The sequence below is a fragment of the Xenopus tropicalis genome, chromosome 9, assembly GCF_000004195.4.
Source record: "Xenopus tropicalis strain Nigerian chromosome 9, UCB_Xtro_10.0, whole genome shotgun sequence".
Taxonomy (NCBI): Eukaryota; Metazoa; Chordata; class Amphibia; order Anura; family Pipidae; genus Xenopus; species Xenopus tropicalis.
The window spans coordinates 59,721,611-59,749,145 of NC_030685.2; the positions used below are offsets into that span (position 1 = coordinate 59,721,611).

Below are 27,535 nucleotides of genomic sequence, written 5' to 3' on the forward strand. Positions count from 1 at the left end.
TAGAGTTTAAAAATCATACTTTTTCCATACTAAGCTTGCTGGGGTAGATTTAAAAAGGCAAATAACATCTCAGTTTGTCCATTTTTCCACTATGTACTATGCAGATAACCCATCTCCTGAAGAGTTGCAGTTGGCACTTATTGTCTGGCACAGTGGCATGGCTTCCTCCTTCCCCCTGCGTTATTTACACTGTAATTCATTTGTTTTACTCTGCAATTGGCAGCTGACAGGCTGTAATTTCACAGCTTGTAATAAAAAGGTGTCTCATAATCTGCTTCATTTAGCAGCGATGCCTCTAATGAAATTAACTGCAGCCCTAATTATTCCCGTGAATACTAACGACCTGCCGTCACGACTCCTGCAAGAAGGACATGGAGGGGGGACCCCTCCTGCTGCGTTCCGCTTAAGGAACTGAGGTGGGACACTGTCCTACAGCTAGCATTCTGTGCAGCGCTATGCACTAACTTGTAATGAGCACAACCCTTCCAGCCCATGTTTCCCAATCACAAATAGAGATTTGCTGCACAAGGGATCTGAATGGGGCTGAATGACTTTCTGGCAAAAAGCCTTCCTGGGGCAAGCTTCAGACTGTCAGGAGATTGATTCCTGAAGTTAATTTGTAGAATATACCTGTTTATTGTAGCAGCCACCCTTTTATACAGGCCTGGGGGGGGGGGGGGGGGGGGGAGTGTGTGAATGGTGAATCTTTACGTCTGAACCCTGTAGCTCCTGGAAAGTGATTATGGGCCTCACTTTGACTCCTTATTGTTGGGGACAACATCACTTACAAGGTAATATAATAAAAAGCAATAAATAAAAAAAACAATATTTGCACTGGCCTAGTATCATATAGCAACCAGGAATTGAATATTAAAACTACTAGCTTACAATAACAAAAAAAAAAAAAATTAAAAATAAAATACAGAAATATGCTGTTTGCATTTCAATCCAGAACAGTGTGTTATTTCATAGAAAATTGCTCAAGGGTCTGACTAGTCTTAAGGTGGCCATACACGTTAAGATCCGCTCGCTTGGCGACCTCGCCAAGCAAGCATATCTTCTCCTGATACCCCCCACCTAACGGTGGGCGATATTGGGGGAATTCAGGCTAATTCAGTCGTTTTGGCCCTGGGGCCAAACGATCGAATTAGAACGACAGTAATAGGCACAGTCGGTTCGGGGCCCGAATCAACGAGCCGATGCGGTCCCCAATCCGACTAAATTTTTTAACCTGCCCAATCGATATCTGCCCGATATCAGGCCAGATATTGGTAGGGCAGGCCCGTCGGTAGTGCCCCTACAGGGGCCGATAAACTGCCGGATCGGTCTAAGGAACCAATATTGGCAACTAGAATTGGCCCGTGTATGGCCACCTTAACAAAGCCCTCTTTCTTACCAAACTGCATGGTTCCATGGCACTTATTTCCCACTGCCTGTTTTATTGAGCAGCCCCATTCCTGTAGGCTGTGCCCAGGCCCTTACTTAGGGCGAAGACACATGGGGCGACTAGTTGCCACAACTACGATTGTGCCCATTTAGCCATGATAGGCTGCGACCAATCGCTTTAAAAAGTTGCAGCGACTAAACGCTGTGTGTGTTTTCACCGTTAAGGTGACCCTACATGTTCAGATTTTAGTCTTCTTCCAATAGACGTTCAGATATTGAACGTACATTTAAATGCAACAATCTAAAAACATTCAGACAGAAATTGTGGGATAAAGCCCTAAAAATAACAATTGTTGGCAGACACCAGTCGTACAAAAGTGACTTCGGGGAGATAGATTGTAGGTCCCCCAAGGATATCATCAGATACACAATACATGCACAGATTTAATCGTTATCTGACATGTTCTAACCTGTCTGGTCGATTAAATGCCCGATCATGGCACAAACATTATCGGGATAATAATTAGGAAACCGAAAATATGTTTTGTACGATTATATTGGTGCGTGTATGACCAGGTTTAATGGCAGCCTCAGCATCCCTCTGTTGTGTGAAACAGAAATGTATCAGGGAGCCAGGCTTTATCTCTTAATGAATAGAGAGTGCTGAAGTAAGCGTTAGGTAATTGAGTTTATAATTAATTACCCAGAACCGTCATCAGATAACACGCTTGTACAGAAGATTTTTTTTTATCACCATATCTGTCTCTGAGTCCCTGGGGCCTGCCCTTCTCTGTCCTTGTACAGGCTGCTGAATGTACTTATCTATGGCTGGGTCTGGCCACTGTCCCCTCCCTGTGTCCCCTGGGGGGTGATGGATTAGCTTGAGGAGGGAACCAGCTGAAGAGGTTCAGATTTATTTCAGCGATAGTTTCCTTCCCAGTCCCCCTATGTCACTCACAGCCCGGCCTGATGTTCTGCTGACATCTCCCAACAAAAGACCCCCGAAGTTTGGAGTCCATCAGACCAGATCCTCCCCAAACCAGCATCCCCTTCTTACAAAGGCCACCTGCAGTCCCATCTCCTGCTTCATTCCTACTAACAAAGCCACTCCAAATGAGCCCCTTTCAGCGTGTCTCTGCCTCTGGCCTTATCACTTACACGCTGCAGAGAGAATCCCAAGCTTTGATTGATCATTCTGTGATTAGGGAACTTTATCTGCACAAACTCTACTCCCTCTCCTGGCTCCATCCACATAGCTCTCTGCTGCCCTGTCATCTTTTCTCCAGGCCTCAATGTTATTTTGTTATCTTTGGTGCTCTTTTCTCCGTTTTATCTTGCTTTTGCCATCGTCTAATGTCACAACCAAGGAACCATGACTTATTGCTTGTGGTATTGCATCCTCATTAACGTGTAACAGGTGCAGGACAGCCTGAGGACCTGTTAGGGGGGAGGGCCCAGTTGCTAAATAACCGAAAGAGTTTTACAGTGAGAGTAAATGCAACATTTCTAATGTTTTCAGCACCTTAAAAGAAATGGGGTCGTTTGCCAAAGGGGTGCAGCAAGCATTCATTCCAAATGTCTACCGAAGTGTTATAGTAAACAAAAAACTGGCAAATTACTTTACACTGTCTGGGTCACATTGTGTCTTGATCAGCGAACACACTACATGCAATGAGGCACATCAATCGAGTGTGGATAGAGTTCTCCACAATGTGCATTTTGTGTCATTCATACATATGTCAGTTTACAACATTCCAGGGCTAAGTGCAATACAGTTCAGTGATCACACTTCAGTAGTTCATGAAAACCCCTCTTGGCCTACAAGCATTGTTCAAATATTTGCCTTCATACAGACATGCAGTGTTATTCATAGCACCTTTCTTTATAAAGTGCCCTTCTCAACCTGCCAATTGCTTACTTGTATGGAACAAACAGGGTAATGCATCATTGTTAAAATAAAAAAAAAAAAAAATGTAATTATTTTTATGATATTTTTCTTCCATCTGAAATATTTAAGATGAGTTCACAGACCAGAGTTATATTTTTCTTTAAGCCATATTGCCCATAAAACACCCTGCCTAGGCTTACAACATGTCTAAGTAAATATGGCCTTGGAGTGTTGATGTGATACAGAGCTCATTCCTCTCTTTATAAAACTGGAAATATCTGTAGCAATTGCATGGTTTTTAAAGTGGCTGCGTTTGGTACATAGTAACAGGTATTAATACCCAGTTCCCCAGTGCTATTAGTAATACAGGTATGAGATTTACTATCCGAAATACATAAAAAGCATAAAAGGGTTTCTTTTTCTATAATATGGATCCCCATACCTTAGGTATACTAAAGAAAATTTAAACCTAGTAGGATTGTTTTGCTACCAATATGGATTAATGCAGCTTAGTTATCATTTTTCAAAAAAAATGTCCCAAAAGGGACCAAAGCATCGGTCATACATGCAATACACTTGAGATTGTTTTGAACTATAAGACCCTTGGTGCTGGCTGTGTTTTATTTTTTATCTATATACCATATATATATATATATATATATATATATATATATATATATATATATATATATTTCGTCACGCCAGAGGTAAGCTGTGCACCCTGACAAGAAGATAGGTTGAAGTGTTGTTGTCACTTGGATGCCAACCAAGGGTTGCTACTGTAGGACCTATACCCAACCCATACACAAGTTTTTCTGCTCTGTCTTGAAATCATTAGGTATGCAGCCTTAGGGGCCAATTCACTAAAGGTCGTTAATGCTTAACACATAGTTTTATGCGTTAAAAAGTGTTCGATAATTAAGTACCGATTCATCAAAGTCATTGAAGTAATTATCGAATAGAAATAATACTAACTCATAATTCACATATTTGAAGCATTAAAAGCATAAAATGTGTCGATAATTACTGAGCAACTTAACGCCTCCCAGGAGTAGGCGTTACTAAACAAAGTTGCAGCTGGACATTGTCTGTGGTGACAAGATGGAGTTTGCAGTCAGATTTTTTCAAGTATGTGATTGCCCTAGAGTGATGCATCCTCCAGTTTTCAGGGAAATGGTAATTTTCAGAAGAGTAGTTTTCAGAAAGTAATGGTTACGTGCGTAATTGCGTGCGCTAATATCGCGTGCTACAAAATAACGCATAAATATATTGCATGGTTTAAAATAATGCTTAACAATATGTCATTGTCAGATAAATAACGACAATAACATTGCTTCTTAATTCAGACAAGTGTCCTTTTAGTGAATCGATCGTTAATTCTCAAAATATAAAAAGTGATAATATTATTATAACTATAATGCTATAAATATCACTCGTTTTTTTCGGCCTTTAGTGAATCGGCCCCTTAGATTCCAAGACGGGAAAACTTCAGGAGCAGATGAAGACTGTACTTCCTCTGTCTGACCAGCACTTATCAAAGGATAAACCTGCAACTAATTCCTTCCCTTCCAAATGACAGTTATTAGGGCGAAGACACACACGGCGATTAGTCGCTGCAACCAACTTTTAAAAAGTCACGATGACTAATCACAGTGACTTTTCGCCATAGGTTAAAACATAAGTCACTACTACTGATCACCCACGCGGATTCACTGCATGAATTAGTCGCCACGACTTTTTAAAAAGTCGCACCTACTGATCACCAGGTATGTCTTCGCCCTTAGGGATAGGCAGTGAATTCCCAGGCTTAACCCCACATGTCACACTATTACGGCCCAGCCAAAAGCTGAATAGCTCACGAATGGCTGCATTCTTCTACTGCATTTGAACGTCCAGCATAGACACTTGTATAAAAATTATTGATATCTAGAGAGGTGATATTATAGGAAATAGAAATATCTAGCAATATAATTGCACAAGGGTTACCTCTTATGCGAGTAAATAAGACATTTTCAGGAATATGAATGTATCTCCCTTTAGTGCCAAGCCAAGGTAAGATGACCGAACTGGAGAGGATACAGAAAGGTTTTCTAAGTGGAAACAGAACCACGCAGAGGAGTATCTGCCAATTTTTTCCTGGGTAGCCTCTGCTGATACAATGTGCCTGTCATTGCATGATGGGACATTCCAAGCCTGCGGGGGGAGTGGAAGGATGAAGAAGGTAGCAGGGCAGAGTATCATTATCAGACGTAATTGATAAATAATATCCCTCATAAATACTGCCAGTCCTTCAATTAGTTTTCTGTAAAGTTCGGAACGGGGAAGTGATGGCCTGTCAAAGTGACAATGGATGACAAAAATTAATAAATTGCCTTCTAAATAGTGTGGACACTTAAGAAAAATTGGGCAGCCAATTTAGCCCAGCGGGAGGTGGGAGGCCGGGGGCTTCTTCTCGTTTTATTTTGCGCTCTTGTCGGGCCTCTAATGTTGTCTGGGCTTTATTAATGATAACGGAGCCTCCGCTGCCGCTTATGTTGCTACGGGCAACTTTGTTCATTAAAATTAAAGTCGGCGTTTAATCCCATTAGCTGCTCTCTGGGTAGCTCCTGTCGCTGTCAGTGTAGGAAGGGGGGGTTGCATGCTGGGGACTATGCCCTGCGGCCGGTGAGGTCGAGAGAGACAGTGCTGTGCACCTACTTCTAATCCTATGCTTAAATATATGTGCCATACAGGTGCAATCATTCTACAGCTGCCTCCTTACTGTATTTAACTTACACATTGCATCTGTAGTTTTGGGCAGCAAATGCTCATGTATCTAAAGGTGGGTACACTTGCGTCAATATCGTTTTGTACGATAATCGGTGCATGTATAGTGGGAGACGGGGTGCTTGATATTGGTAAAACCCTTGGATATCGGCTGCCTCCTCGATCGGGCACCTTTGATTGGGCACCTTTGAGGGGGCCAAACATCGTAACATTAATGCCGAATCGTCATATGGGGGTAAATAACTACTTTGTTTTTACCTGCATATCTAACGATTCAGCTCTTAATGTTAGTAGAGTGGACGAACAAACTTTCCTATGACCAATGGTCGTGGAACAGACCGTAATTGCAGCGTGTATGGCCACCTTACAGGGCCGATCCCCATATATACATATGCATGCTTCATCATCTGATGAAATGAATAACCAGATTAATTTAGACATGTTAGTTGGGACTGTAATACCAGAAAATGATTGTGTGGCAAATCTGCAAATAATTTGCCTTGTACTCTCCCAAGAACTGCTCGTTACATGGAAGTAGGAGTTTGTCTTTTATTTGCTTGTCCTAATTGCTGCTTAACAATCATTGGCATATAGAATAGGACAAAAACAGCACAGGATCGGCAATGGTAAAGAAATGAGATTGATACTTGGCACTGAGTTGAGTGTGAGTGTAAAATGCAGGTTAGATTGCAAGAGACATGAGAAATTGCTGGATACATTTTCACAGACCCCCACTCCCCCATCATGCAACTACCAAGGGTGGCTGGATCTCTTACACTTAGTTATAAATGTGTCTGTCCTTGTTTTCCATTTGTATTTGCTAATAACAATGTGAGATAATGTGCGCTCTGTGAAGATGCAGAGCGAGAGATGAATGACAGCATCAGGCTCATTGTGTTGAGGGGGGGAGGCGGGGGCAGCAAAATGCAGAGTCTGCAGTAACCTCTTGAAGTGGGCTTTTTGTGCGAAGACCCCCAGAGGATTCTAATGCAGGCCCGTGTAATGGTACAAAATAATTTGTCAAATGTTTATTCTGCAAGGCAGAAATCCCCCCCAGAATATTAGGGTTGTGCTGGCATTGTGAATTTCAGACTATTCTGGCAGCCAAGTAGTTAAGCAATAAGCAAAAGCGTGCTTCCCATTATAGATTGGATGCCTCAGTCTTCTGAGCTGCATGGTATCAATCTGCGCTCCAGCATAATGTTCATGTTCTGGGCTCCGGAGCTGTCATGTGTAAGGAGCTGTGAAGATGTATATTTTGAAGAAGAAAAAAAATAGCAGACCCTGCTTTTTTATCCTGCCACCCTTTAATTGTTGACTAAAATCTAATAACTGTTGTGCTAAATGAGCCATTAAATGTCCTTCTCGTAAAACATTGTGTATCAAATGATTTTAATGTTAGAAGCATAATGTCACTTTCATCTTCATGACAAGAGGCAGATAGCAGGGAACGAGGAGACAGGGAATTAATGATGAGGGAAGCAGGAGCTGCGCTGAAATTGTGCGCTTAGAGCCACACCGGGAATAGAGGCCCAGGACAGAGCCCTTGCACACGGCTACTTTCTGGGTCTGTTAAAAGAAAAAAAAATATACCAGCTCATGTACAATAGCCACAATAAGCAAACTAGAAAAGTTTCCTGATTTTCTCCTAAAGAAGCAGATTTTATTTCTAGCAACTTTAGTTGCTTTGGCTACAATGGTACTAAATTGTAGCTTTGACCATTTGTATCCCTAAATTCACATTAAGCCATCACAAAATTGCATAAGGAGAAATTATAAGGTGAGTAGAGGTGCCTGCACCTTCAAATTCATCTGAATGTTCCCTAAGGACATCCTGAAAAATCTGAAAATCTGAAATCTGAAAATCTTATCAGTATTATTAGTAACTGTACATTAGTTGACTGATACAGCACCTAATCTACAGGACAGTCTCATAGGGACTGACTGAAATGATCTGAATTGCACTCGGCCAATAACTCTCTGTACCGCAAAGCAGGCTCTTGTGATACTTTGTGATGACTTGTGTGCTTTCTCCCATAGAGTGCTTATTTGATACACAATCTGGCCAATTGGCTGCACTGATTTACTTGCCAAGAAATCCCTGACACTGGCATAAACCTCTCTGCAAAATCCTACAATAAAGTCACACTTTACTACCATTGGATTATGTGGCAATCCAACATCTCTTAAAAGCAGTCACAGTTCAGAAAAGTAGTAGTTGGATGCTCTTTCACATAATGACCTCTAAAACCTCAACTTTATTTACCCTATAATTCTTTTACTAGTATTCATTTATAAATATCTCCTCCATTCCACTCATGACCGCCTTCTCTCATCATGCTTCATAAGAACTCATCATCATCTACTTTTTTTCCCCATTAAGTATCCAGTCTCATGGAACTCCTTTTCATATACCATTCATCACTCATCATCCCTATTGATTTCTAAAAATGCATTTAAAAGCCCAATATTTCCTTCTTGATTTTCTTGCCCTCCCCCCAAATTCCTCATCCCACAAATGTAAATTGGATTTAGACAAACTAACACCATTCTTTAGTCCACGCTCAAACACTCTCTTTATATATATATATATATATATATATATATATATATATATATATATATATATATATATATATATATATATATATATATATATATATATATACTGGAACAAGGACAGCACTCCTTTAAAGAATTGTGAGCAAAATGTAAATGCAAAAATAGAAAGGTTTATTACTCAATGTTTCGGTCTCACACAGAAACCTTTATCTGGAGTTTGTTTTTCACTCCAGATGAAGGTTTCTGTGTGAGACCGAAACATTGAGTAATAAACCTTTCTATTTTTGCATTTACATTTTGCTCACAATTTTTTAAATCCTAGGAGTGCTGTCCTTGTTCCAGTGCATTTTTTTGTACTAGCACCCAGGTTTTGTTGCTGCAAATGGTGTGCACCCTATGGACTATTTGATATATATATATATATATATATATATGCACAAGTCAAAGAATGTTTATTATACAAATTAACGGGGGGCTGTTTAGTATAAAGAAAGCACTATTTAAAAAGTGTTTTTTTTAGATCTCCCACATTCATACTGACCTACCTATACACTATACTAAGAATGCCTTGCAAAACTATGGATAGCTAGAATAAAGCATAATGCATGATTCAAACTGTAAAGGAAGCATAGTAACACAGCAAGGTGATTCCTTGACTGAAACATAAAAAGCATAGCAATTGTACCTCTTGTGTTTTTGTGTGGACAGTGGCACACACTGTGACAAAGGTTGGGTTAGCTACAGCAGGACCCAAGCAGAGAGATAATAGTCCTTTTAATTGTTGGCCTTGGGAGAGGTGAGGAGGGGACAGCAGGAGGGGGGTGTGATGGAGCATCCCTGTAAGGTACCCCGGGTTGGAATGACTGTGGACACGGGTGGATGATAATGACCTCCCTGAGGTTTCCGCATCACCTTCTACTATTAGAAGGAGGCAGCTTATTCAGGCAGCAGAATGAATCTGATGATTGCTAGCAGACTGTATGGTAAAACAGCACAGTCTATAGGTATAGGAACGGCAGCCCCCAAAACCTACACTTTATTATTGTTATTGTGCATTTGTAAAGCTCTGTACAATGAAAGGGTTTATACATTAAACATACAAATTAACATGCAAACACAATTACCTTTTACTATGCTATGTTTTACATATGCCCTGGGTCTTGGTGCCCAGCTGTTAGGTACTGAACAAACTAGGAGAATATTCATGTACATGGGGAGAAGGGGAAGTGGGCAGAAAGACAAATGAGCACCACCAACATTTCAGTCCGGTCCCCCACAGCTCCACAAACCAAGCACAGATTCATATCATGGGTTATTATCTCCTGTAATTATTATGGTTTACCAGTGTTATTAGGTGTAATTGCCTTTGCTTTGAAAGAAGATAAATTGGATTTTTATACAATTGTTGGGAAATAGTGTAATCATTTTGTAAATAATGTAGAAATCTGCCTCTGAAGACCAAGCGTGCCCCCTCCTTTTTATTTATACAACATAGTGACTTGGGTACATAGAATAATGTAATTTAACCAGCACTGGAACCCAAGTAAAGTCACCTGCAATGGCTCCTACTGTATTGGTATGCAGAATTACCCTACATCCAGAGCCCATGCTCTCACTGATCTTAATGGACACACAGAGTTTCTATATGCCACCTTGAAACATTAATATTTATGTTAAAGAAAGGCATGCCTTTTGGACCAGTCCGAGCTGGTGAGTTTTCTCCATTCCCCTTTATTGGAACCATGGATGTGGCCCAACATCTTGGAGAGATGCTGGGAATTGTAGTCCAAAAACCAGATGGAGGATGCCAAGACTGTACCCAAGCAACAAAAATGTATAAAAATAATAATTATAGTTAAGGGAAAAATCTTTTCTTTCTTCTAAAGCTTTTGCCTTTATTTTCCCCTCTTCTTTTCCTTAGTTTTTAAGTTCTTTCTCTATTCTCTGCACTTAAACATTATTGTAAGAACGAGAGCTGGCCCAGATTGGAATGAGTGCCCATCATTATGAAAATGTGCATTGTATGCGGGAGGGTGAGCACATAGGGTACTGAGCAAGATTCTTTCTTTCTCTCATTTTTTTTTTAAATTCCCCTTCTCTTTATGATTGTAAATTACTGCTGAGCTCTGGAGAGGTGAGCGGTTTAGCCAATTAGTGGCATTTGAGTTGGATTTGCTTGTCATTAGCTGTTCTCCTGTGCCGGGCTCTTTGAAGCCATCTCCTGTGTGATATCCTCCCAGCGGTGAGATGCTGGTAATGACAGAGGGGTCACTGGGGTGATACGACCCCGTCACCAGCATTCCTTTATTGTTTCTTTTTTTCCCTTTTCAGGTTTAGCAAATAGGGCAACCACAATAACAAGTTTCCTCACTGTGCCCGACATGAGCTTGGGGGAGCCACTGACAGCTCTATTAAAAGTGTAAACCTGTGTCTCTTAGCACCCCACTCCCTGTGACAAAAACATTACAAGTGGAAACTAGATGAGGCCATGCTGATTAACTGTTTGTGGACCATGCTAGCCCAGCACCCGCAGGAATATCAAGGCTTCCTGTGCTTATTAAAGAAGGGCTAAACATTAAAAGCATTTGCTCCATGTACTATACTAATGTGTAGTCTGTGTTTGTTTTTAATAGTTCACAGTTAAAGAATCCCCTTTCCTCTGGCAGTTTGCTGCAGAGCTAATATAATATATATCTAATCTTTCCCCTCCTTATTGCCCAGCATCTTAAATGGATAGTGCACATCTACAGGCCCCAAGGCTACTCAGTGCTGGGATTTGGACAAGAATGGTGAGCTACTTCCAAGTTATGGCAGATCCACATAAGCAGTGAAGCCTATTTTGTTGCCCAGAGGGCCCTGCAGAAAAAAAACAGTTTAACCTTAACTGAACATTATTGGTTCTCAGCGACTGGAAGCAGCCATTTGCAATGCTGAAAAGCATCACTGATGCAAAACACCTGTTTTCAAAGAGAGAGAGGTGCGCAGCAGGGATAACTTCACCTCAAGCCTGTGTATTTATACAGCCTTTACTTGCTATTTTATACCAACCTTGTAGTAAGATATTCCCATATAAACAGCCTGTAGTAGGTGAAACAGACATGCTGGGTTCATGTTACATGTCTGCTTTCTTCAGGTCACATCCTGGTGTCCCGGGTCCGTCTCAGCCCCTGGTACTGCTCAGCTCTGCGAGAAGAAGCCAATCAATAAATCTTTGCCAGTGAATAATTGCTATTGAGCTATGTTTCCATGCAGGAGTGTGAGCGCTGTATTGTGACGGCTTGGGGGGCTGCTCACTCCCTCATTCATTGCCTCTATTCCGGGAGGATAGGGGATAGAGTGATAGAGTATCTGCAGCGGTCTGCACATTCTTTAACACCTGTAAGATCCAGGAATGCTAGTAATTATAATATGGGATGCTGTAGATAATCAAAAGATAGAGAGCTGCAGGCTGAAATTACTGGTGTAATTAAGTTACAGATATCACAACCACCTCAAACTGAATTGTTGTTATTGTAGTAAAAAATGTACCTGGCACAGCATGTTCTACATGGGGAGACAACCATAACATTCTATATGAAACTGCATGCTTCTAGGTGTCCTACATGCGGCTTTGCCATACAAATAGGAAATTCTTTGTATGGTGTTTGTTAAAAGGGATAGATTTCGAGTGGCTGATTAGATGCATGCATATTTTACCTGCATATTGAACTAGTCCACTGCCAGACATAGTGCAGGTAAAATATACTACTTAATCAAAACTACCCCACCTTCTCATAAATAGAAGTAACTTGAAATACAATTGTTCCTAGTGGTTATGAACTTGATAGGGCCCTTAATTTTTAAAGTCCAGAGGCAGGGACTTATGTATCATTTCTGTAAAGTGGTGCTGAATACAGAAGCACTGTATAAATGAAGGATAGTAATAAAAATGGGATTGCATTGTTGACTAGAGGTTTTTGCTTTTTTGCTTGCACAGATCTATCTCTATATTTCAGCCTGCTTATGAAACCTGAACTAGGCCATATTATGCTGTTACACTGCAGCCTATCATTGTTTCCTTCCTTCTCCTCACAGGGCATGCTACTGAAAAGAAGCGGAAAGTCTCTTAACAAAGAGTGGAAGAAGAAATACGTAACCTTGTGTGATAACGGAGTTCTGACATATCATCCCAGCTTACACGTGAGTGCAAACCTCTTATCCTAACTTATTAAATGTCACATTTGAGGCTCCCCTTCTATTTGCTCTTAACTTATTAATATGTTAATATAAAATAAGTAAATATTCTTTACATATCTTAGTTGAACAATGGACACTAACATCACAAATGGATTGTTTGTACGAATTACACACAAAAATTATTTTTGCCTAATAAAAGAAAGCATAATTCTAAGCAGCTGTGCCCTATACATTTGTTACAAATTTATAAAGGTGTTTAAGTTGTTGGTATATATAATTGCTGTTAAAAGCAGTGTTTGTCCTTTTCTATTCTCTGCCCTGGTGGTTTTGACTTTTGAAACAATGTAACATAAACCAGCAGACTGACAGACCTGTCTTGCTGGAGGGGATTTGCTTTTTGCAACATTGTTTAATAACCAGGAGTTAAGCAAGTACTGCTTTTACTTGCAATTACACTTACAAATAACTTTTAAAGCACTAATAAATTGTAATAAATTCATACTGGAAAGTAGCTTAGAATTATGGGGTTTTTTTTTATTTCAATGTATTTTTTAGATTGACATCACTTTGACGGTATCGTTTCATGTTTAGAAGACCAATTTTGTATTGTATTTGATGCTGTTTTATCATGGGAGCTGTACCTTTTTTGAGTTTGTGTGCTCCTCCCCCATTACTTATTTATGAGAGTGTGTTACACAAGTTTGTGTAAACTTTTGTGGTTTCAAAGGGCAGAAAAATGTTGCTTAGTTGCTTAGGCACAAAATAAACATCCTTTTTACCAAATCCCGAGTGCTGCAGTGTGATTCCTTGTAAGTATGCATTTCCCCGGGAATGGGGTAAGGTAAGCACCTTGCACCCAACACTACAAAAGGTGATTGGTAAACTGAAAAGCTCATTATTGGCTCTTATTAATTATAAACCCTGCTATTATTCCTAACTCGTTTTTCTGTGTTTAGCTTTGCTCTGTGCATTCATTCATTAATTCATTATATAAACAATATTTACATACTTGTAAATTGCTTACCGAGTCAGCCATTTGTCAGTCAGTGCCTATGCCACAAAGAATCTTTTGTTATATGTTTCTGTGCAAAATATATTGCCCATTGAAACTCCTACATGAAATTAGCGTAACTTCACACTTGCTCCAGTCCAGTAATCAGCAGCCATATAGCATTTAGCTTTAGTTGACTGAATCATGTTAGTATCACTAGTAAAGAATGGGCAGGGTATATATAAATATATTTTTGAATGCCTGAGGGTCTGAAAGTAAGACACTGCTTATAAGTAAGTGAAAAAGTTATTTGGTTAGGGCTAGGAGTGGATCCTGTACCAATATTTGCAGCAGGGCTCATGAGCCATTCCCACACCTTGTGTCTCAACCCTTTCTCCTTGTAGATTGTAAGCTCTTTTGGGTAGGGCCCTCTTCACCTCTTGTATCGGTTATTGATTGCTTTATATGTTACTCTGTATGTCCAATGTATGTAACCCACTTATTGTACAGCGCTGCGGAATATGTTGGCGCTTTATAAATAAATGTTAATGTAATATAACAATAAAACAGACAAACACATATTAAAGGAATACTGTCATGGGAAAACATGTTTTTGTTTTTTTTTTTAAATAATCAGCTAATAGAGCTTCTCCAGCAGAATGCTGATTTGAAATCAGTTTTTCAAAAACATTTTTTTATATTTAATTTAGAAACTTAACATGGAGCTAGCCATATTCTTTATTTCCCAGGGTTCCACAGCCATGTGATCTGTCTTTGGTCACACTTTACTGCTGAGCTGCAAGTTGGATCCCCCCTCCCAGCAGCTGATCAGCAGAACAATGGGAAGGTAGCTAGATAGGAGCTCCCAGTAGATATCAGAATAGCGCTCAATAGTATGAAATCCAACTCCAGCTTTTGACTCCTCCATTTACATGGGAGTAGGAGAAATAATAGGTAATCTGAAAGCAGTTCTAATGTGTAGTGCTGGCTTCTTCTGAAAGCTCAGACTCAGGCACAATGCACTGATATGGCTGCTTACACACCAACTAAGTAAAATACATTTGTTGGTCCAAGAATAAAACTTTAAATGGTAGAGTGAATTATTTGCTATGTAAACAGTGTAATTTAGAAATAAAAAATAAACGCTAAAAATCATGACAGTATCCCTTTAAAGGGGAACATTGATGGGCATTGGTGGGCTGCCCAAAAACATATAGCTGTATTGGCCCACTCTTTCTCTTGTCCCTTTTTCACATGTATGCCTTGCCTACATACATAAACCCTACATGCAGAGATGCCTCTAAATGCCACTAACCTTTGGTTGCCTTCTTGATATAGACTCCCTGTTTTACAAGCCAGTGCAGTTCATTATATGTGCAAACACAAAGCATAGTGAGCATAGTTGGGCACATTTGCTATTTGTCCCTGGGCCCCCAAGGCACAAAGGGGTCTAGAAAATATCTTTGCCAATATATCCTGTAGTGTTTGTCCTATGAATTGTATATGTACAAAATACTATATAGTATAATCATTCTTAAATTTTCTATAGCAACGTCCAACCACCAGCCCTTCAGCTGTTGTACGTGATCTTCCCAGCAATTGAAGCCTGTTGGAAAGTCACGGATAGGACACCCCAGAGTAACATAATTGTATTCAAGTGAAGAGCACCAATTTTCTTGCATTGCAGACCTTCTAAACCTGGTCATGCAGGTTAAGATTCACTCGTTTGGCTCCGAACCAATGATTGCAAAATAATTGGGGCCTATGGAGACCCATCAGGAGAGGATCGCAACGATGCAACAATGCAATCCGCGTCCAGCAGGATTTTCAAAGATCAGACGGGACCTCCCAAAGCCCCCATGCCCAGGCTGATACAAAAGACAGAGTAGCAGAATATCTTGGTTAAGCAGGGTGTGTGGGTGAATACGTGTGTGGCTCTGTATGTGTTGGGCAGCGTATCTGCAGTTGGCAGCTAAAGAAATAGTCACTAGAAACACTGGGTTTCGCTGCCCCCTCCTCACCAGGTGAATGAGTCCACAAGCTCTTCATTATGTCCTTGTCAAAACTGAAAAATTCTCTAATCAACAGCAATCTGTCCACGGCCCCCCGGACCGCTGGCGGTGTCCCCCCTCTCTATCTGCTCCCTGGCGCTCGCGTCTCCAGGCTGCTGATTACATTAGGCTAAGCTGCAGAGGAAATGAACCGTGTCTTATTTAGGTGCAAGTAGCTCCCACGTAGCTAGAGCCTGGGGCACTTTTGGAGCATTTTATGGCATTAAAATTAGTGTTGCTTCCCTCTGTGCTATTGCGTGTAATGCCTTCAACTCAATAAGCAAAAGGCGAGAGAGCCCCCACTCCTTCTCTTGCACTCCCCGCTCTGCAGAGAGTTGATGCGTTTTTCCAGATGAGTCTTCTGTCTGAAAACCATCTTAGTAGGAGAGAGTTACTGTTCTATTCTAGGGCAGGCATGGGGCACCTTGGGGGCAAGCAGTGGGTACAAGTCCCTCAGGAACTAGTGGGTGCAGGTTTGAGCGCTTACAGTCACCTGACTTGCAGAATTTACTGGTGTGGGATTTTGCAGAGAATTTTTTGTGTTGTATTTTTTTTTTATTTATTTGTAATTTTCTGCTAGTAAGCGTGCTTATGTTCAGATTTTGTGTTGGCATCGTTTACTGTTTTGACCTCTTTGGTTGGCTTAATGTAAAACTTCCCCTTTAAGTCAATTTTGACTTAAGACAATTCCCTGTTTTGGGATTACTACATTTCTTGCCAAAAAAAGGCCATGTTCTTTTATGAAATGTATAAGATGACACACAGGTCTTGCAAACATATTTATTATTTGTACATTTTAATAGTGTATGTGCCACAAACCTGCTTGTAATACGCATCGTCCCCTCTTTCACTTTCTCTGTCTATAGACCTGCCACACTAATCTGCCCCAAATTCTCATTAGGAGCATTTCATTTTACAGATAAGTCATACTTTTTTAAATTGTCCCCCAGCTCTCTTTGCTGGTGCTGTGCGCAGTGCTGGGCACATTGTCAGCTCTGCAAGAAAGCACCCAGGGGAGCCTTAGTATTCCTGTTTGTTGGGATATAGCAGACTGTCTCCACTGCCTTTTGCTGCCGTATGCGCTGGCTAATTGTTGCTGCTTTAAGAGACTGCCCCAGGGGTCCGATCAGAAATCGCTCACTCTTCTTTCTTTCCCGAATCTATGCTTCATATTGCCTCCCAACCCCAGAGCAGAGCCCCCACAAGGTGAAAGTCAAGGGGTTCGAGGCAGCAGCCAGACCCCGTGGAGACCCCATTCTCCCAGCAACAATCCCCCCTCCCACTGCGCAGTGTGCGCCTCTCCTCCTCACCACATCTCATTTGCATCTGGGACATCAATTAGCATGTTTGTTGAGGCTAATTGAATGAAACTCAATCATAGCCCTTAATTGCTTGCCTATGTAAAAAGAAATCACATTAATGCAGCTAATTAAGTGTATGGCAATAAGATGCAACATAATTAGGGGAGAGATATTAACCTATTCCCTGCCAGGCAGACAAGCAACATATTATAAGATGCTGTAAGAATCGGAGCACAAGCCGCACAGTGGAAAAAGAAGGGTTAATTGGGGGGATCTTGGAAGTTGGAGGAATGAACCAGAAAAGAAATAAAATCTTGTTTTTGATTAGTTTTTGTACAGTCGGACGAACGGGGGGGTTGTTGGTTGCAACCGCATCCTACCGGTACGGTATGCAATATATTGCTTCCTGAAGGTGTGCCTATTTACTGTTAGGTACTATAAATGTATGTTTGTTGTACAGAGACTTTGTGCTTCCCAAGAACATGTCTCATGTATGTGCTTAGGCACAAAAATCCAATTCATGCTGAGGCTCCAGCATTAATCGGATTTTTGTGCCTAAGCACATACATACCCTCACTCGGGTTTTGTTGCCTCCTTATTGTCACAATCATACACACTTATCGTAGGGCTTATTTATATATGTTTTCTAAAATAAAATCACATTTTTTGTTGTTTTCCTTGAAAAAAAAAAAAAAAAACTTGCGCCATCACCCACACACACTCTGAATTGTGGTGAGCTAAAAAGAACAGTAGGCTATGCTGGGACAGTTGCCGGCTCTCTTTCCAGACAGACTAATCTGGCAATCGCCTCTCTTGTGTGCGTTTATTTGTTTCCAGTGTTAGAAGATGAGCGACAGAAGGAGCAGAGCATGCTAATAGCTTTGCAATTACTGATTTTTCACAGGCTTTAAAGGGGGCAGCGTGGGGCTCTGGGAGAGGAGGGTGTCCCTGAAGTGGCCCCCAGAGACTTGTTAAATGCTCTTTATCTTACAAGTGCTAGAGCTGCCTTCTTTCCAATCCTTGTTAAGTGTCCATTTACCTTGATCTTGAGCTTTTTGCCTCTGATCAGTGATTTTGAATGGGGGTAACTGGGGGAATAATATGCATATCTGAGCCGAGAACAAGAGTATGATGCTGCTGACATATGTGGGTTAGATAAGGCCAGCTAACAGTGAGTGCCAGCTTATACTTCATGTCCCATGTGCTAGTTGTATCTCTGACCTTCTATGCTTTGTGAGATCCCCTGCACTTGCTACCATGATGTCCACACTCTTAATTTGTTGGCTCATATTATAGTGAAGGGGTTTTGCTGATATTTTGTTTTGTTTGCTTCAGCTGTAGCTGGGGATAGTGTGTATTTGTTTGGTTCATGCCTTTAGAGTCTTTTTTTGATTGGTTTCCAGAGATTTGTCTATAACCGGAATCTCCAACTTTTTTTTACCCATAAGCCACACTTAAATGTGGAAAGAGTTGGGGAGCAACACAAGCATGAAAAATGTTCATGAGGGTGCCAAATAAGGGCTGTGATTGGCTATTTGGTAGTTCCTATGTGGACTGGCAGCCTAAATGAGGTTCTGTTTGTCAGTACAACTGGTTTTTATGCACACAAAACTTGCCTCCAAGCCAGGAATTTAAAAGTAAGCAACTGGTTTTAAACCACTTTGAGCAACATTCAAGGAGTTGGGAAGCAACATGTTGCTCATGAGCCACTGGTTGGGGATCACTGCTCTATAACTTCCTTTCTTTATCTTATTATCCACAGTGAAATACAGATCTTTCTTAAAATGATATACTTTTTATTTTCTAATTTTACTAAAAATATCAATCAGTATATCTATCTATCTATCCATATATAGATATATCTATATGGCTACATAGTCTTAAGACATTTTCACATCATAAGAAAGGCTACTTATCTCACTGAATTCTCTGGTCTTTGATTTTAATTGGCTTAATATTCTTACCTGTGGTCACAGATTAATGTAAGGCTTTGCATAATAAACCTTTCTAATTCTTTGACATAGTTTGCATCGAATCAAGGTATGACATCCTGGTGTTGTTGAGAGAAGCATATGATCAGATAGAAGCGGTGGTGCAAAGTCAGAGCTATAGATATTTTCTTTTTTCCTGTTATTTCTTGTGAATTGTGGGAGCATCCGTTCATAAGAACAATAATTCTGCATCATAAATGGCTTGCAGAATGCCTAAAGACATGTTCTCACAGCAATCTGTAAGAGTGGTTTGTTGCAATAAATTGTGCTTTTATTATTGGTTGCATTCTTAATAAATGTCAAAAGATGTACGTACCTGTAACGTCCTTATAACTTCATAAAGAAGAATAAACAGGTTCTTGCCTTGCCTTGATCTTTGTGGACCTGCAAGTAATTGTGCAATTTTTCTATGTGGTGTTGTCCGAACCAGGTTTTTTATGCATTATTTCTAGGTTTGTTTATATTCCTGGCATCATTACTAGAAAAATGCAGTTAATACTGAAAGGCACCATTTAAAATATGCTTGCCTAAATTGAGCCCAGCACAGATGTATGCATATGCTAGGCTTTCCACGTTTAACGAAGTTCCCTAAAGTTGGTCACATTCGGGCCTCTTGTCAGGTTGACTAAAAGAACAATCCCTGTGCAAAAAGCAAGGAAATTTATAGGGCAGTTACCCTTGTTGGTGCTTTGTAGGGTAATGCAATGTGTGTGTGATCTCATTGTTTTGTCACAGAGTTGCACTTTGTGTCAGCTTTCCATTTGTTTGACAATACAGTCTTTAGCCATCCTGACCCCTCAGCATGTTGGCAGCCTCAGGGGGAGCTCATGCCCGCTTACTGCCATGACCTGTTTGGTTTTGGCCATTTCCCAGATCTTTTACCTGTTGTTCTGTGCCCAAATGTCAGTCTCTTCTCACAGACCTAAGACAGATAAACAAGTTTGGCCATAAATAAATTGCATATTCGATAAAGGAAGGAACAGAACTTCCAAAGACAATGCACAGCCTTGAAAGTAGGGTTAGAAACAACTTTATAGAAACCATTTGCATGTGAGGCCCTAAAGCATGAGTGACTTTCTTCTGATTATTAAACAGACTCTGATGGCTGTTAATGATTTGAGGCCAAGAAGCTATTCACACTAGGGATTTTAAAGGGTTGTGTAGTGTAAGTGTTAAACAACATTCATTCAGCCATACTCAATATGTGGGATTTATTGCTGGATATTTGATGTACTATAAGGAATAAATATATACATTTATTCAGAATTGTGTACCTAGTCGTAATGATTGGTCATTCCTACAAAATCTAAAGTCCGTTGGTATGCTGAACTAGGATTTAGTTCCCAAAAAATGGTGCTGTGGAATTATGTTGATTAACAACAAATAATAGTAATAATGATCTGATAACCCATGCCTGTAGGAAGGTACTTTCAGCGCTCTCATGCTATATGTAGCTTGGATACATACTTGAAGTCAAAAATTGCACAATTATCCAAACAATTATCTGGCTAGGGAGATAGGTTTTTACAAACTCCTGGTTGGCCAGGGACACCCTCAAACATTATAACAGGGGTCCCCAACCTGTGAGTCACATTCAAATGTAAAAAGAGTCAGGGAGCAACACAAGCATAAAAAAGTTTCTGGGGGTACCAAATATGGGTTGTAAATGGCTACTTGGTAGCCCTTAAGTGGACCGGCAGCCTATAGGAGGTTATGTTTGTTAGTGCACCTTTTATGCAGCTAAAACTTGCCTCCAAGCCAAGAATTCAAAAATAAACATCTGTTTTAAGGCCACTGGGAGCAATATCCAAGGGGCTGGGGAGAAACATGTTGCTCATGAACCACTGGTTGGGGATCACTGCATTATAGGTTACTTAACAGCTAATAGGGTGGTACTAAATATTAGATTATTACTGTAAAGGTATTGGTGTCCAAATGGGGAAAAACCTCTTGTAGCGGCAAATCTTGTTAGACTTGGTTGGACATACAGACTATTTGGATCAACTCTTTACCATGACTATCACTTTTGAGCCTTAGGCAATGAGCAATTTTCACATTTTATTATGGGGTTTTTGAAGAGACAATGCATGTCTCTAATACAAGTTACAATTAAATCTTATCCACACTTTGAAATAGATTTATGGCATGCCAATAGACAGTCTGTCCAATTAGTAGAACCAATAAATCTATTCTAATTATTAGATAATTAGGACATGGGCCACAGGTTTTTGAACTCCATGGCATTAATTTATTTTTGGTCTTGATGTAATATATATATATTTACCCAGTGCTTTGTTATTCTACCCATACTCTTCATACACTGGTTGGTTAGCTGGGAAGGTCCAGCTCCAGACAACTGTGTGCTTTGTGTCTGCATTTCACAGGTGGGTTTACTCATGCCAAACGCCTTCACCTTTGTAATATACACTTGCTTTATCTGTTATTCCTCAGTGGACTTTACATGCTTTTTCCCTTATGTTAATACTTATGGTTATACCTTGGTACAAAAAAACATTAAAACTATTTCTATTTCATATGATTACACTTAACCAGAACTGAGCAAACATCCCACCTGGTGTGTACTGTTTTACTCATTAAAGATTTTTAGAATGTTTTTTTTGTTTTTTATATATGCATAAAATATTTAAGCACATGGTTAATTCTGTATACAAAAAATAATCTTCTGTTTATATGTTTGTTTCTTGTAACTTGTATTTATACCAGTGTTATGTTTGGGATCTGTCAAACATATTTTTTAGAATAGCAGCAGGTCTCCACACTCCAAATTAAGCCCCCCATGCTACATAGTTAGTAGCAGGGCCTCCTCCCCAGGGACCCTGGGTTATTTGCCCACCATGTGCCTAAGCTCCCTGTCGGTGAGCCCTGCCAAGAAGAATTGCACCCTAGTAAAAAAAAGCCAACTAAATTGCACACCTAGGCCTCACCCTGGATCTGACACAAACACATGTTCCCAAGCCCCACACACCCCTAGTAAGTCCCACTCATTTGTGGTATGTGAATGAGACCTTCACATCTCATGGGGCCCCTTTCTGGGCACCCCTTGTTTCTCCTCTCCTAGAGCCAGCCCTCCTCCTCCCTGTTTTACTATTTGAAAAGCTTATATTCCTTAGGGCATCACCTTTTCTACACCATGCTGTTACTCCTATGTGCTTAAGCTGTAAACATATTTTTTATGCCAGTAATAAGGAAGTGATTGATTCTAGACATGTTGAAGATTTTCATGCTATTCAGTTACATTGTGACTATATTGTGACACTGCACAGTGATGAATGACTAGATTTTGACTTATGGAGCCATGCCTCTGATTTCTGTTGATGACTGCTTTGTCCTTTTGTTTCACTTGGCAAATCACTTAATCTTCCTGTTCCATAGGTTGTACAAGCAGGGCTATCTGTGCTTTAAGTATTGAATTTACATTGCAATATAGGAATAAAGTAAATAATAACATCCCATATTATTCTCTGTGTTTCAGGATTACATGCAAAATGTCCATGGTAAAGAGATCGACCTCCTTAGAACTACTGTGAAGGTCCCTGGGAAAAGGCCTCCTCGAGCCACATCCTCTTGTGCACCAGTTGCCAGCCCTAAAACCAATGGTCTAACCAAAGAGGTCAGCGGGCTCCAGATTTCCCCTAACACAGGTGTGTGGTTCAGTTTAACATTTGGCATTGTGAGCAATTAGCACCAATGTCAAAATTCAGTTTCAATTAAGTATGATTTCTCCAAATTCTGTCTAGCTAGTAATTTACACTATTTCTCTTGGCTGCTGTAAGCTTGAATGGAGCTTCCCTATTTATTTTGGTCATCTCATATTCAGTCTGACAGAATGTTCTTTTGAAACTAGCCCCTCAAGGTGGCTTTCATGCCCAGATACAGTGTGGTCAACATTTGAAAAGTAGACTGCTGAAACTTTAAAACATATGCATATTGATTAAGGGATAACTGGATTTGTTGCAGCTGGCTTTATGATTTATCTGTGGGCTATGTCATAGGAAACAGTGAGAGAACTATTAAACCAGAAGTGACCATAACACTGTGGAGGGCAGATATGTATACAGCAGCCTCAATGCAATTAAGGAAATATCTAAAGTCCATGAAGCACCTTCTTTTCTGTGTTCTGCCCTTGTGTTCTTTTTCCCAGCCAAGGTCAGCAAGCAACCAATGTCCAGAGATTGCTGGACTAATGCGCAAGTAGAGGAATATCTGATTTTAACATGGAAAAATGCTTTCTTCCTCATTTCCCATGATCTCATTATCAGGTCTCATTATCTGCCTTGCAAGGACCAAACATGGAGTAGCGTCATGTTCTCTGCCTTGTTTGGGAACTGCAAAGCTGTACGCTTTATGGAGTGAATTATAGGGGTGTGAAAATAGTGAGTATTTATGGGTGAACTGTGATGTGAAATGCACTGTGAAGGAACACAGCCAGCAGTTTATGATTTCAATATAGATTCAATATGTGTTGCTGCCCTTTCACCAAATACACATGAAAAATACAAGTCTTAAAAGTTTTTTACTAATAATTGTTACTGGGACCTGAAAGTTTAAAATCATTCTAGCTTCCTGGTTTTTCTTTTAAACTTTAAAATAATAGTATAAATATATGTATGAAATTTTTAATTGAATGTGTAAATTCTTCCATTATAGGGATAGCATTCTACCCCCACCTAGTCTCCTCTAGCCCCAGGTCTCTCTCAGAATGCTAGATGTATCAAGAGGCAAGGCACTGATTTTTACCCAAAACCACTAATGTGTTTTCGTGCTGAACTGCTGATGACATCTTAAAAGTCCTCATCGTGCGGCGTCCTCCACACTCCAACAATCAGAACATCTTGTAAACCCATAAAATCCAAACTAATAGCAATGAATATTCAGTGACCTAGAATACTAATTATTGTCATGAATATTAATGCCATCGGACTTGCTTTGATCACCCTCTCCCCCTCATCATTGCCTGTTTCTCTCCTCTCTCAGTACAGACATTTCCTAATATTCTCCCTACTTTTGCTCAATCCCTTTACTTTTTCTCTTGCACCAGTGCCACCATTTATTTTTACTCACTCTCACTTTTTATCTTGTTTCTGCTATTGCTATTTTCATTCTCACTTTTTCTTTTCTTCTTATATTCCCTCCATATATATATTGCATTTTTCCTTCTCATCCCCTCTATTCCTGTCTCCCTCTCCAATGTAACCTTCTGCCGAGCTCTGATCTGGAGACGTCTCCTAATGAGTGTTCAAGAGTGGTCCCTATCTGTGAAAGTGGTGGGGGCAATAAGCAGACCTTGATTAACGAGAAACTGTGTTGAGGGGGGGGTGCATTGTCATGTGACAAGTCCCCCTTTACCCCTCCCCCCATCTCACTGAGGGGTGCTTCTTCCTAGGCATCCTCCAGCTCTCAAATTAATAGCATTGCAGGATGCATTTAGGATACATCGCAAAGGTTTCTATCTAATGGGTTCAGCCATTTCCTTTTTGAGTGACAGGCGCGGGGAGTAATCGGCTGTGCAGAATGGCAGCACATTGCTAGTACTTAAGTGTACATTATCCCTGTTGTGTGTCCTGCAGAGGCTGTTTATCAGTACGCCTCTTGCAGCCGACAGGCGCCAACTGACGCTGCGCTCGCTGTGGCGGGAGCAAGGAAATATGAGAATAATGATGATAATAACAAAACGACAGCAAAGTAAAAGAAAAAAAATAATAAACAGATAACAGTTTTTTTGTCACTTGTATTACCCCGGTTCCCTAAACGCTTTAGCAGTTTTTTGGCCCTGTACTGACAATTATTTTTTTTTTTTTTTTTTTACCAAAGTAGAGGAATATGTAATTTTTGGTATCACTATTATTCTGGGGTTAATCCATTTTAAGGAGGACTAAACTTTTCATGAATGTATCATAGAACCACCAGTCACTTTCATTAACTTGCAAGTGTTGTTTATCATTAGCTGGCTATGGCCTTCTGCTGAGAAATGAATGTGGGCATAAGGAACACTGCATTTGCTGCTTGTAGTTGCATATGGCATGGCTGCTTTCAGGCAGCTGGGATAGTGGATTTCTGGATAATAGATCCCATTCCTATACATAGGCATTTGTAAATGTTCTGTCCCTCTATAATAAATTCAGTTAAATGATAAAAAAAAAATGTCCAGTGCTTTGGTTCTGTACAGTAAATGTTATAAGTAGCTGCTAGGTTTAGTCAAAGTGTATTAATGTCTGGCACTCATTGTGTATTTCATTTATGACTTGTGGGTCACAGTTTGGAGAAGTGTGATAAAGAAATCATGTAACATACTTCAGAGATATAGTTCATCAAGGAAATCAAATCCTTTCAAATAGATTATGTGGACTTAATCATAGTGCATAGGTCATGTTATTAGAATGGGTTTTACTGATCACTGAGATAGAGTTGTATGGTTAATGCTTTGCAACAGGCATGATGTGACATCTTTTGTAATCTCATCTTTTTCAGGGAACGTGACCAGCAGTACGTCAGTCACCCAAATGGCCAGTGGTCCAAGTGGGATTAGTTTAGGCTCATTCAGCCGCATGGATGGGATGCACCAGAGGTCATACTCTGTGTCTAGCGCTGACCAGTGGAGCGAGGGAGCCGTCATCGCCAACTCAGCCATCAGCAGCGGTAAGAAGTACACCACTGCTCTACAATTAGACTCTTCATAGTAAGTTAGATGTAGTTGGTGAGGCTTTTAAGTGTCCTGGCACAATAGTTCTTCATACAGAAATACAAAGGATTTCTTTCTAAAAGGAACCCATGGAGTTTCAGAAGCTCCACAAAGAACTATTATGTTGGTTCATTGAAAGGTATGAGCAACTACTTCCACTAACACCCGTGTATCACCAAAGAGCGTTTGCAATGCAGACTTTTGCCCAGGGAAGAGCTTTCAACTGATACTGAATGTCACTTTTGCTGTTCTTTCTGAGTTTGCGATCACTGATATTACCCTCTTTCCACTGTCATCTGAAAGCATTTTGTTTGAAAAGTCCCCAGTCATTTCAAATACCTGTCACAATTACAGGGATTACAAGTCACATGATAACACTTGCTAGATGCAGTAGGTACCCCCCTTCTTACTGCTTACAGTTTACTTGCTCCTTTCATAAGATGTTTGGCATCAACTATTGTTACAATAGAGTTTAGTCTGTTATGCTGTGCTTTTTTCCAGCTTCCAAAAATGTGACTTTGCACTTTTCTGCTGTGCCATCTCAGTACTAGTGCCTGGTACAATGCAGGATTCACATGGTAGCAGTGCCAGTTTACTGTAGTTGTTTTACCCTCTCTGCACCATCCTGCGCTCTCGACAGCAGTCCCATGCTGACTTTTGTAGTAGTAGTACTAGCAGCAGCGTCCTTTGCACTTGACTTTCAGCAGATCTACCCTTTAGTTGTTTTCAGGATGGCAGTTCTCTGTCCTGCAACCTCCAGTATCAATGCTGCAACTTTTTACACAAAAATATCATGAAATCCTATAGAATGCCGCATTCTGGAGTCAGTTTCCTATTCTGGGCCCCAGATTTTATAATCATTATTGCACTACAGTCTTTCACACACTGGTGGCATTAGACCTCTACATGTTCACAAAAGTCTCCTAAACCTCCTCTACTTGCCCAGCACCCCAGTGCTTTCAATACATTTCCAATAATCCATTATCTTTCTTCTTAAAACGTCATAGCTGTCTTTGCTTCCAGAATTGGTATTGCCACTTTTCTGTCACAGAAGACTATTGCCAACCCCTTTTAACCAGAAAACCATCACCTCCTACCCTCTTAAAATATAACTGACTTTAATTCATTTTAGAGGAAACATGTCCTTATTTTAATTTTCAGGACAGTATTGTCTCCTCTGCCTTGTTTGGACACCAATGTCTCTTTCACCTTCTCAGGACCCCATAGCCTCCTCACTATGGCAGGGCCTAGTACTATGGTGCAACCCTTCAGTTTTAACTCAGTAGTTTACTTTTTTATCATGTACATGTTTCCTGTATCCATTATTTCTGTATATGATCTTTTGCATATTTGTTGGAGAGCATGTATGTGTATGAGATATATACCTTTGTAATATCTCTCTATCTGATGTGTATTTCTAGCAACTCTAGTTATGAAGGGGTTAACAAAAGGAAGAGACTTTGTAGCAGTAAATTGTTTCCGGAGCTGAGATTTTGTGTGGAATTCAGGTGCTGCAGAGGTAGGGACATGGCCCTAACCCCATTGAAGTGGCAGTCGGGGACGAGGCTTTAAGCTTTTTCCAAGAGAAAGGCACAAGAAAGGGAAAGATTCCTGCAAGTGGCAATCTTATGACAGGGAAATGGAACAGAGGGAAATAGAGAAGAGAGATGTCTTCAGAGGCGCAAGAAATAATAACAAGGATCCGTACAGCCAAAAAAAGACA

At 40.3% G+C, this 27,535-nt stretch overlaps 1 protein-coding gene across 6 annotated transcripts in view; it reads left to right on the forward strand.

The window, feature by feature from the left end:
* agap1 (ArfGAP with GTPase domain, ankyrin repeat and PH domain 1) overlaps positions 1 to 27,535 on the forward strand; it is a 242,127-nt gene that overhangs the window by 171,714 nt on the left and 42,878 nt on the right. For all 6 annotated transcript variants that reach the window (XM_004917871.4, XM_004917872.4, XM_002931998.5 and 3 more), the window contains 3 exons: positions 12,677 to 12,781; positions 22,606 to 22,774; positions 25,602 to 25,769. In XM_004917871.4, the coding sequence (XP_004917928.1) occupies positions 12,677 to 12,781; positions 22,606 to 22,774; positions 25,602 to 25,769 (442 nt within the window). The remainder of the gene's footprint in view (positions 1 to 12,676; positions 12,782 to 22,605; positions 22,775 to 25,601; positions 25,770 to 27,535) is intronic.